Genomic DNA, 11,965 nt, shown 5'->3' with positions numbered 1-11,965 from the left:
TTGCATAAACCAGTGGTTTTTGCCTCGTCTGTCATTTGCGGGTTATCATGGCTGTTGCGTTTCAATTTTTGGGGCAGCTGGTAAACCCAAAACAGATCTCTCCTGACTCATGTTTTATGACTCCAATTAGAAATAACACGGAATACAGATGTTTCTTGGGGAAATTTGGCAATTATCTGGCAAACATGTCAAATTTATTTTCTTGGAATGTGTTTAAAAATGTCCAGGGTATGTTTAAATTTGGACCAATTCTTTTACTATTTTCTGAATGCTGATTTTGTAACTCTTGCATTATTTTTGAAACAGGTTATTAAAAATGTTAAATCTTAATTTGTATTTGTTATGTGTGATATTTGATATAATACTATGCTGAAACTTATTCCCAAAGCTTCCCCTTGCCTGATAGCCTATCCCAGCTGCATTCCTATTCATTTCAACTGCAAAATTACAGGGCCAATAAATGATGTGGCTCAAATACAAAGGACTCAGAATATTTTTTTGTAATGTTTGTTTTTCCAATTTCATAAAATGACAATGTGCTCACAACATGTCTCTTGTGCCAGGTGTAGTATTCTTTTATCAAGGATATACAGTTCTGTACACATTTAAAACTGTCTGAACTGAAGGTCTTTCCACTGAATTTTTATTTTTACATTCACTTTGAATGTCAAACAGTTGAAAGCAGACAACATCGCTCCATTCTACTTTCCCCAGGAGGAAGTCAACCACATTTGGGATTTTCCATGTCTGTTTTCTCATCGTAGGCAGGCATCAGTGTGTCTGTAAACAGCAATGCCTTAGCCTCGGGTACCAAGAATTCTCCAGCAGTTCCTGAAGGCCACATGTTACTAGCAAGCTAGCCTTTCTGTCAACTAGCGGGAGGGCGTCCAAGTCGTTTGCCATAAGATGGAAGTCGCTGGTTAACAAATACTGAGACAAAGTCTTGCCAAGGTAATTTGAGTCACATTACACAAGTGCCCATTGGGCTGCTGTGGAGAAAGTTAACGATGGCCACATACTCTATGGCCAGTCGGAATCGGTTATGCCAAGTGTTCAGGCTTTGGTACTTCACAAGGTTTAACGCTGCAGACATTCATTAGGGAGCCCAGTGGTTGGTACTCTAACAACTGCGTTATCTTCTACACAGAATCCTACTAGGGTGACTATGCATTTGCTCTTCAGAGCTTTAAGCATCTCCAGTCCATGCAGAAGCCTTCCTGGAAATAAAAACCAGTAAGCTTAGAAAGAGCAACCTTGTGGCCCTTCCACTCGGAAAGAAAGACCTGTAACACAGAAGACAAAAAAACAAATATATGTAGTGTGCGTAGAATGTGCTCAACCCTATAGTTTCTAGTGAGATGGCACTTTCGATGCAGAAATTCAGAATAAACAAACATGTGCAATTTATTTTTAATAAGCGAACAATTAATTCAATTTGGGACTACATTACACCTCTGATGTATACACAATGAAAGTTTCTGGTTTTGTCTTAATTTAAATGTGTTTTAATTATTTTTAAATTATTTTTCTTCCCACAAATGACAGGTAGCCGTGTTATATGCTGTAGAAACCACTTCGGGCCGTGCGGTTCCGACGATATATACCACTTTTGGGGTGGTTAAAAATCCTCTCCTATTGACGACTCGGGCCTTAGTATCACCGTAGGCGTGGTATGTATCATGGGAACTGCACGACCTGTCCTGGTTTATACCATACATATATGAAAACACTTTAAAAGGCGCACTCGCTGTGGTCTGCAGGTTTTTTTTTTTTATATAAGTTTTTTTTTTTAATTGTTTAAAGACGTCGGGCAATTAAAATTGTGTTCTATAGAATGAAAATTGCACTTAATTAACAAAAACAGTTAAACTGATGTAATCTAAAAATGACCCAAAACCCCGCCCCTATCTCGCCAATCCCCGTCTAATATATCAAACCACGTGGACTAGAATGACTCAGCAGAAGATTAATCTGCTGTTAAAACAAAACAAATAAAAAACTAAACAAAAAAACCCCAACAAAACAAAAATCCATATTTTTTTTCAGGAATGACTGAAATACACAATCTACCAGCCAAAATGTCATATTTTCAGTGCCCTGGCACTACTAAAACCCGAGCAACAATAGCAGTGATGTAAATCTGGCATTTTCTATTCACTATGAGTCCATTCATTACATTTAACCCCCCTTTTTCAGGAATGACTTAAATATACGCATGATAGATTTTTTTTACATACAAAATATATAATAGAATAGAAATACAAATAAATATAAATACAATAAGTAATATAAACAAAAATAAAGATAAACACAATAAGATATTTTTAGCAGATTATTTGAGACTTTTATTTTGAAATACTCTTTCGACCCTCACTGATTGATTTACCGGAAGTTGCATAATGATAAATTGTCCGGCAACTTTTGCTCGCTTCACACTGGATAAAACACACGGTTGAAGCAGCATCAACTTCTTAGACCAACATTTCTGTCTAACGCGTAGACGGAGACAAACACCGACGAAGAAAAGTAAGATCGCATTGGCGTATTACTATTAAAATGCAGAAAGCATTGTAATTAGCCAACAATAGTTAAAAAAAAATAAATAAATAAAAAAGCTAATACAAGTACTTTGTGTTTAACATGGATTATGACCTGTTGTATGTGAAAATGTCATGTGATTAATATCACTTTGAGTTTAGTAAACACAGGTACATTTTTACGTTTTTCACTTGAGCAGTTAATGTACCTTTTTATAATTTGAAATATTGAAATAGTCGTATTAGATCTAGTAACTATGTTATTGTATTTTACTAATTGCTTAGCGTTTTTAAGCAGGGTGGATATATAACATGAGAACTGGTAGAAGTTGTAATGGTTTACACACACAGTAAAGATTTTAATTCCATTGCTAGCTGCATAAACACAGAGCTGTTTTTTTTAAATCTCGGTAGATTCAGGCTTTCAACATTGTTTTGCTTAGTTACATAACCGGTTCTTTATAGAGCCCAACTTGCTGGCACACAAACTTAGTTAATGCGCTGTAGTTGCTGGGATCAGTTGTACTGTAGTATCCAATTTCAGTATTGTTCCACAAAATACTTCTGGGTGCTTGCTTAAACGTTATACCTTTTATTATGTTTTTTTTCTTCTTGTACGTACTATTCCACTTGTAAATCCACATGTTCAGAGATTTTAAATTACATCCTTTTCCAAACCGCGTTCTGTGCAAATTAAGAATTCGATATAGATTATCAGAAATGTAAAACGCGATCTGTGGATTTGCCATTCAGGAACTATTCATATCTTCTGAACAACTGCACAAGTGGTTATATCTGAAACTTTTGGGAATGGGTTGGAATCTGTGAGTTTACAACGTTACTTGGAGTATCCATGTAAAATAGCGTTTTATCTACAGCATTTGTAACCACTTATTGCAGCAGTTCACCCGTATTGTATACCCACTGACACAAATTAGGCATTTAAGATAAGATCAGCACATTATTTGCATAAGGGTTAACCCAGTCAAATAGTTCTGCTTATTTCTGTTTTATTGGAAATAAAATAAATGGTTATTTACTATTTAAAGTGTGTACATTGCCAGTAAATTACCTTTGTTTAATGTTTTTAGTTAAATTTATAATTAGCTTCTGCAGTTATTTCAGACTGTTCTTTTAGAAAGTACAGCAGTCACTGTTTGTTGCTGTTAGATCTTTCTGAATGCTGCAACATTACCCACATTGCATTATTACTTGTTAAGCAGTATATTAATTGTAGGCCTAGTAGACAGCAGCAGGTGCAATACACTTACTTGGGTACAGTCTGCCTGTTAATCAAAAGCAAATGGGTGCAAACTGCATTGTATTTAATGAGAATTGCATGGGGGCTGCTGAACTGCTGGTGTGTTTCTGTGCTTGGTTTCCATACATCGGTAATTTTATTATCGTTTTATTTTCTAGTGCCAGCATACGTCATTACATACTTTGATGTGAGAGGTGAGTGTTCATGTTTTATGTGACTGCTAAATCTGTATTGGATGCCATTTTAATTCTTAATAGAACATCAAGAGTATGCATATTACATCAGATGTGAATAGTGTTTCATCATTTAAAAGGCGGTCCTTTATATTGTGGATCAGGTTGGGCACTGCTCCCAGTTGCCCTATTATGCCATTGCACAAGTACTTGTATTCCCATTGTGTGGCACAACACAGCTTGCACAGTCTCTTATGGCTCCCGAGTACAGCTTCATAAGGGAAGGACGGTTTTTAGATTTGCCGTCATTTAGATCAATGGAATATACTCAATCATTTAATATACAGTGTCTCCAACTCAGTTTTTCAACTTAAATTGTTTGTAGGTTGCTGTGGATGCAAGTCATACATTTAAAATTTGTACTAATAAACCATAATCTTCAGAGTCAGGAGGTAGATAGATATGTGCCTGTCCACTACTAACATGCACGTTTGTTCTGTTAGGGCGCTGTGAGATGATGAGGATGTTACTGGCTGACCAGGGTCAGGAATGGAAAGAGAATGTCATCCCTTTTGATATCTGGATGAAAGGAGACCTTAAAGCAACATGTGTATGTCTTTGTTTAAAAATAAAATAGTAGGTGCCTACTTCATGTTCTGAAAAGTCTCTGAAGAAAGGATGTAGAGAGGCAGCACCATCATCTCAAATACAGTAACGTTAATACAGTACTTGTATCTGTAACCACAAGGTTTGCAGCACTAACTTTAACACTAACATCTGGTGCATGCATGTACTCCACTGAATTAAGTCCGTGGTTGGGAGATATTGACACTTAGTTCCTAATGAATACTGCCTCCTTTAACCACTATTATCCAGCAAATTGTATTGTCATTTAATTTGTTTTAGTGCCAGGGTAAATCTGAGGTAGAAAAAACTTAACTTTTCAAGGCTATCCATAGGATGTTAGGTTGTGTTCTGGTGCTCATTGGTGATGCATGATGTTTTGTTAGCTGTTTGTATGTTTTTAAAATTTTTCCCAGAGTTTTTGTCATTTTTTTTATATTTCAGGTATTTGGCCAGTTGCCAAAATTTGAAGATGGTAACTTCGCGCTTTACCAGTCCAATGCCATTCTGCGCTACTTGGCGCGAGCCCATGGTAATTACTGTCTAAAAAGTAATACAAGAGTTTGAGTGAAGTTGAATACTTTTGACTTGGTTTACAGTATACATGATGCTTTATTTAAAACTTTACCCAGTAATACATTAGAAAAATGAAATTCCGAAATTTAGAAGCTTAAGTATAATTAAGAAATTAGGATAAATTTAACCTAAGCTATTTTGTGGCTCTAACAGGGTAAGAGGCACATCACACTGTGCAGATTACCGCCTCGGTTACTTACGTGGACTATGCAATGGTCTGTCACTTTGTTCTCCATTAACACAGTTTTTGCGTGCACCTTTTTTAGGTTTTGCACAGAACCAGTTTCCCTCCAATTCTGCACTAATTTATGAATGACCGTCGGCTTTGATGCACATTTTGTATTTTATTTCAGTATGTTAAAAAAAAACACCATACTTAACAAAATTAAAACCACACTCTTGCATCCATTTGTAACGTGAACGCCATCTTGAAACAATACCATCTTTTAAAATATTTATTTAGTAATGCTAAACAATGTTCTGAAGACTGAAGTTGTTTAAAGATGGCACTTGTGTTAAAAAATTATGCAAAGTAAGAACAATGACCATTACATTGGCAAAAGGGGACAGCATTTGAGATATATGGGGTGCCGGGGTAAATGTGCCAGTAGACAACATCATTTCTGCAAATATAACCTATGGTAGTTCTGTAGACAAAGGACTTGGGTCTATGTGTGGAGGGAGGTGGTTAAACAAGGTTGGTTTAATTTCTTGTTACTTTGTATTTTTATTTTAAGTGTCGTGATAATGTATTGTTTTGCTTCATTTGTCATGTTCAGGTCTCTATGGAAAGGATGACAAGCAGGCAGCGCTGATTGATATGATGAATGACTCTTGTGAAGACCTCAGACTTAAATATGCTAGAATGATATACCAGGATTATGTAAGTGGTTAGAGATTTGATGTCCTTTTCACCTCACCTGCTGTAGCTTGGTAGTACTTTGGAAATCTACTATCATTTAAGATATGATATTAGCATTTGATACCCTAATTCTTTCTCTTCAGGAAAATGGTAAAGCCAAGTATATTGAGGACCTGCCCGGCGATCTGTCCAAGTTTGAGAAGATTCTGTCTGACAACAAAGGAGGCTTTCTTGTAGGAGACCAGGTATCTGTAAAATTGTGAAATTTACTGTAATTGAAAATAATTCCCTGGATCAAAGTATTATATTTCTCTTGGGCATTATACAGTACTTAACATTTACTACTAAGCAGTGTATAATACACTTTTTCTATTAAGGTAGGGGGAAAAAAAGTGAGACAATTTAGGCAAAGAGCTTCCGGTATTTGCACACTGGTGTTTCTGTGGTGGAGTATAGAGTATGAGGAAAGCATGACAAATTTGCATACCCTAGCAGGATGTTAAGGTCACACGACATCTGCTTTTTATAAAAAGAAAAAAAATCTAACCGCCTGGCAATCTACAGGCAAGTAACACAGTTAACTCGGAATAAAAATACAATTATTCAATACTTTGTACTCAATCTTAGTTTATCGTTTATTACTAACGACAAACAGGCTGGGAAAATAAACGTGCAACTTTTGACTTTTCTGTCAAAGTGCAATTTGAGAAAGGGGCATCCAGCCGAGATGACTTTGGTTCTGTCTGGCTAATTTCACTTTCCCAGTCACTGGAAAACAATATCTTAGTTGCTGTATCCTGCTAAAATATCTTAGAATAATTAATCATACAAAATGTCTCATCTAATGACATTGGTGTTGAAGATGTGGAGACCATTTTGTTGAAACACTAAATATATGTAACAAGATCTTTTGTTTCCAAATAAATTAATTTTAAAATAAAAATCCTCTATAATCCCTTAAATCACTGGAAATTACTTCTCTACCATACATTATCCCCCCTCCCCCAGTACTACATTTAATTATTAATTATAACAGTAATGCTATCCTTTTTTTTTTTTACATTCAAAATGCACTTTTTTTTGTTCCAAGTTTTACATATCTTTTCACTTGCCTATTTAAGCACTGATTTAAAAAGTTCCAATATTAATATAAACTGGAAATTGTGGCAATTATATAGAAATATTTAGCTCAAAAGATTTGTATGAAAGCTTTTCAGTTTTAACATTAGTTTGCCCAATAAAGTTTTTTTTTTTTTCTACTTCTCTCTCTGGAGAGTTTATCCAGTTCTGATGAAACCTGAAAATGAATTAACTGTATCAGAATCTGTAGGCATATAGATGCGTCCTGTGTGTTGCATTTCAGAAATGCTTTTTCCATTATGACAACTTGTTTTGGACTTCCTTTAGTGCATGTTAGAGTATACAAAACACATAGGTGTGACAGTGGATGTAGGTCATGTTGATGGCTCTAATTTTGTATTTACACCCGTGCCAGGGGATGAATGTTGCTGTTTAATGCTAATGTTGTGTGTCTTTCTCTTCCTGTGATAGATTTCATTTGCTGACTACAACCTCCTGGACCTGCTGCTAATACACCAGGTCCTGTCGCCTGAATGTATCGACTCATTCCCGGCTCTCAAGAGCTACGCGGAGCGCCTGTCTGCACGTCCCAAAATGAAAGCCTTCCTTGAGTCTGATGCACACAAGAGCCGCCCTATCAACGGCAATGGAAAACAGTGATTTCCATGCTATGTAACCATGGAAACGCTTAAGAGAGCTAATTCCATCCTAGAGTAGGCTGCAAAAAATTAATAGTAAACTACACACATTTGACAATCATGTTTTGTTTCTCAAGAGTGTACCAATTATTAAAAATAATAATGATGCGAGTACATGAGTAAGTCAGATTTATATTTTCCTGTTTTAAAGTGCAGAAAAATAAAAATGTAGTGCTTGTAAATACTTATGACCTCCAAGAAAGTTTCTTTTTTAAATATACTGTGTATAAACTCGCCAAAATGAAATGCAGCACTTGTATCCATATGTCTAAAGGAATAAGACTGCCGTAATATGGGTACACTGCTGAAGATAACCTGACCTTGATCATGTAAAGTGTTAGATTTCATAACATTTCAGAGGGAGTTACATTTATTAGAATATGCATTTGATTAAATAGTTAACCAGGTATTCTAATAGGTAGTTTTTTTTTTTTTTTTTACTGTAAGGTTATTGTCATCTTTAATGCACAGATCTATACCATAATTTATATTGAGGGGTTCACACAACTTTTATCATTAGGTTTTCACATGAGTACCAGCAGAAATAGTTTGGTACTTGCCAAAATTAGGGTTCCTTATCCAAGTCTCTGTCTAGCTCCACCACCTCCTCCAAGTAGTTCAAACGATTGGAATGGCAAGGATCAGGGGTGCAAATTTGGATTTAGATTTTAGCGCCAGGGTACTTGTATAGTGCGAGCGACAATCAGTTCTGGCACCAGTAGACGCGTAGTGTAGTCGAGGATATACGCAGGTAAATGGTGTTTACCTGCTTTTAATTTGGCAATATACAGTTTACTCACTTGTGGTATTCAAATCCTAGGTTAACACTAGAACTACCATGAGTGGTCAATTTGACTGCCGTATAAAAAACGGCGTAAATATTATAATGAAAGGACAAACAATTGGATATAAGTCCTAGTTTATTCAGGTGCTTCATATAAAACTTGAATAACCACGTGACAGTAGACGCCTGAGTTAAAAAACGCTGATTGAATTACATTAGGCAGCTTAGATTACAAGACGCCATATAAAAACAGACTGATCTAATCACAGTTCAAAACATCGGCTGGCAGGCCTGACTGATAAATAAAATAGAATACTGTATAAGCAAAATGTAATTGTTTTCTATGTAGCGGTCAATTTGACCAGTCTGGTAGTTCTAGGTATGAAAGTATTATATCTCCCTTATTTTTGCAGCCCTACATCTCATGATTTGCCAGGACAATAAATACATATATTTAAAACAAGTCAAACGCACAGCCTGTATCTGCCAGACAGGCGAAGTAAATTACATTTAAAAACCGTGAACGGTCAAATTGTCTACCTTGGTAGTTCTAGTGTTAAAGACGAGTTATTTTAATAGCGAGCGTCTGTTGTGTTGCTGGGTGCGAGACTGACACAGCTGCAAGCTCTCAGAACTGGTGCAAGCAAGGGGGTGTGGCCACTGAACTGCGTGTCAGGTGTCGGTGTGAGTGAGTGCTCTGTGATTGGTTGTTTATGTTCTGTTAATGTTATGTTGATAGGCGGGATCAATATTTTTTAAAATGCTGAGGTAAAAGCCAACACTCGCAAGCACCACTGCGTAATGGCAGTCAGAGAACAACAATAGTTTATGAATGTTTAAGTCCTAATTGCTGCTTATTACAATTTAACAAATCATCACACATTCTCTGTTTATTTCAATAGCTACCATCAAATTCCAGCCCTGGGGATTCAAAAGCAAAAAACAAAACACTTCTTCACGTTATTAGTGTTGTTGAACACATTAGCTTGATGGCACAACAGTATTTATAGAAGGATATAACCTAGGGGAAAAAATGGTATTTTAAGCAAAATGCTTAAGTAAATATTTTTTAAAACTCATGTTTAAAGGTAATGGATCTCAAACATCGACACCTCTCTTCCGTGCTCAGATTGGGTAGTGAAGCGCCAGCGAGTTTCCACAGCGCCATTCACCCTAACTACATCCCTCTTCTCTGAATGGACAGCTGAATCGAGATCCCTGCTATCATTGGTTGTTTCAGGTGTCCGTTAAAAGAAAATGATTGATGTTATGAACTGGAGTGAACTGACTACAGATACAGAAGGATTAGATTAGGCACGCCCATGGAAACACTCCTAGCAGCAGTATGCAAACCGGGCGGCCTCTGCCTAGGTGAGGAACTTCATTCCCTAGAGCGGGGGTGGGCAATCCTGGTCCCGGAGGGACTAAATTCATTAACCTTGTAATAAACACTTAACTGACGGATCAAGCATGTATTTTTGAGGTGGCGGAGTGTTGCTGCAGTGCGCTCTGGCAGCACGTGGTCCTAGCTGTTCAAGGTAGATTACACTGTGTTTTAGCTGACTGATAAGCTTACATTCACAATGCAACCAGAAAAAGACAAGCTTATTTAATCTCATTTTTAAGTTTGTTCATTCCTGAGAAAACATTATATTTCTATTAATGAATGAAATACATTATACCCTGTGTATTTCACAACTTGTCATCTTATCACAGTGGAACCCCTGTATTCTAACAATCAAAGGGACAGAGTAAAATAGCCTTGTTAGAGAGTGGGTCCTCAGCACTGCAGCCAGTTTCCTGTTCCTCCGTGCTCCTCTCTTTGTAAAAACACTAAAGATTTTAGTGAGCAAGCTGTACCCCGCGAATAGCAGAACCCCAAAATGTAGCCCATTATCACCAATACAGAACACATGGGGGGGGATGTCTTTTGATGTCCCATGTACCCCCTTAGATGCCTTGCTCACTAAATATCTAAGTATCCCTAAATAGGCAATCGTCTCCTCTTTGCAAAAACACTAATGATTTTAGTTAGCAAGCCGTATCCCACAAGTAGCAGCACCCCAAAATGTAGCCCTTTATAACCAATACAGAACGCATGGGGGAACATCTTTTGATGCCCCTTTTACCCCCCTTAGAAGCCTTGCTCACTAAATATCGAGGTATCCCTACATATCTATCTGGTATAAATACATATGGGTGATATAGAGAGGTTCTTCCTGTGTGACAATCAGCTTTGAAATAAGTGGCCCAAAATGATTTAACCCCTGAAATACCCCACTTATTCAATTTGCATTATTGGCCAACTTGCAATCTGTGCCATATTTGCACGCTGTTTTTGTATCAAAATCCGTTTTGGGCAAGAATAAATACATATGGGTGACACAGAGGGGTTCACCCTGTGTGATAATCAGTTTTGAAATAAGAGCCCCAAAACAATTTAACCCCAAAAATACACCAGTTACTTATTCAATTTGTGTTACATTTGCGGGATGCGAATAAAGCTGGAATGACAAGCTGGACAAGCTGGCCGAATAAGAAGCTGGAATGTGAATAAGAAGCTGGAATGTGAATAGGAAGCTGGAATGCGAATAAGAAGCTGGCATGCAAATAAGAAGCTGGTGAATAAGAAGCCAACTTTAGCATCATACTTTGGACCCTTTTTATCAACAAGTAAAAGCAAAGGGATTCCTATGCATTTTTATTGGGGTGCTGCTGCTCATGAGGTACGACTTGCTCACTAAAATTGTGAACGTTTTTGCAAAGAGGAGGTGATAACATATCTAGGAATACCTAGATATTTAGTGAGCAAGGTGTCTAAGGGGGGTAAATGGGGCAAAGAACTGATGGGCCCTGGGCACAGATTAGATAAATTGACCTTTTGTTGAGCAGCTGCGAATGTAGTTAAGAGGCTGTTGCATTTCTACCACATTTTCTTTAGCCTTCAATTTCTCAACATTACCAGCTCCACATGCCGTCTTGCTCCTTGTCGTTTTTGTCAGCCACTTCACCGCTGTCTTGTAGGAGCTTGTTTTGTTTTTTATTTTTTTGTTTTTTGTAAAAACAGCTAAACTTTGGATTTTGTTGTACTAAAGTTGCTTCTTCTAAACCTTTTTCTTTTTTTTTGTTTCCGTTTACATAAGAACATAAGAACATAAGAAAGTTTATAAACGAGAGGAGGCCATTCGGCCCATCTTGCTCATTTGGTTGTTAGTAGCTTATTGATCCCAGAATCTCATCAAGCAGCTTCTTGAAGGATCCCAGGGTGTCAGCTTCAACAACATTACTGGGGAGTTGATTCTAGTCCCTCACAATTCTCTGTGTAAAAAAGTGCCTCCTATTTTCTGTTCTGAATGCCCCTTTGTCTAAT

General features: G+C 37.1%; 1 protein-coding gene and 1 pseudogene across 1 annotated transcript; one reads left to right on the top strand and one right to left on the bottom strand.

The window, feature by feature from the left end:
• Window positions 1-428: 428 nt before the first annotated feature.
• On the bottom strand, window positions 429-2,398 carry LOC121325590 (annotated as a pseudogene).
• A 12-nt stretch (window positions 2,399-2,410) lies between these two features.
• On the top strand, window positions 2,411-7,995 carry gstp1 (glutathione S-transferase pi 1). Its single transcript, XM_041264596.1, has 7 exons — window positions 2,411-2,526; window positions 3,957-3,992; window positions 4,475-4,581; window positions 5,040-5,127; window positions 5,951-6,054; window positions 6,177-6,278; window positions 7,585-7,995. Coding segments are annotated over exons 1-7 (627 nt in total). The 5' UTR covers window positions 2,411-2,525; the 3' UTR covers window positions 7,774-7,995.
• Window positions 7,996-11,965: the final 3,970 nt, after the last annotated feature.

The sequence above is a fragment of the Polyodon spathula genome, chromosome 1 (genome assembly GCF_017654505.1).
Source record: "Polyodon spathula isolate WHYD16114869_AA chromosome 1, ASM1765450v1, whole genome shotgun sequence".
Classification (NCBI taxonomy): domain Eukaryota; kingdom Metazoa; phylum Chordata; class Actinopteri; order Acipenseriformes; family Polyodontidae; genus Polyodon; species Polyodon spathula.
This window is presented reverse-complemented; position numbering and strand designations above follow the sequence as displayed.

Bases quoted from the DNA above. Each gene is read 5' to 3' on its own strand.
- gstp1 (XM_041264596.1), top strand. The intron at 3,993-4,474 runs GTGAGTGTTCAT...TTGTTCTGTTAG, and splicing joins TACATACTTTGATGTGAGAG to GGCGCTGTGAGATGATGAGG. The intron at 6,279-7,584 runs GTATCTGTAAAA...TTCCTGTGATAG, and splicing joins GCTTTCTTGTAGGAGACCAG to ATTTCATTTGCTGACTACAA.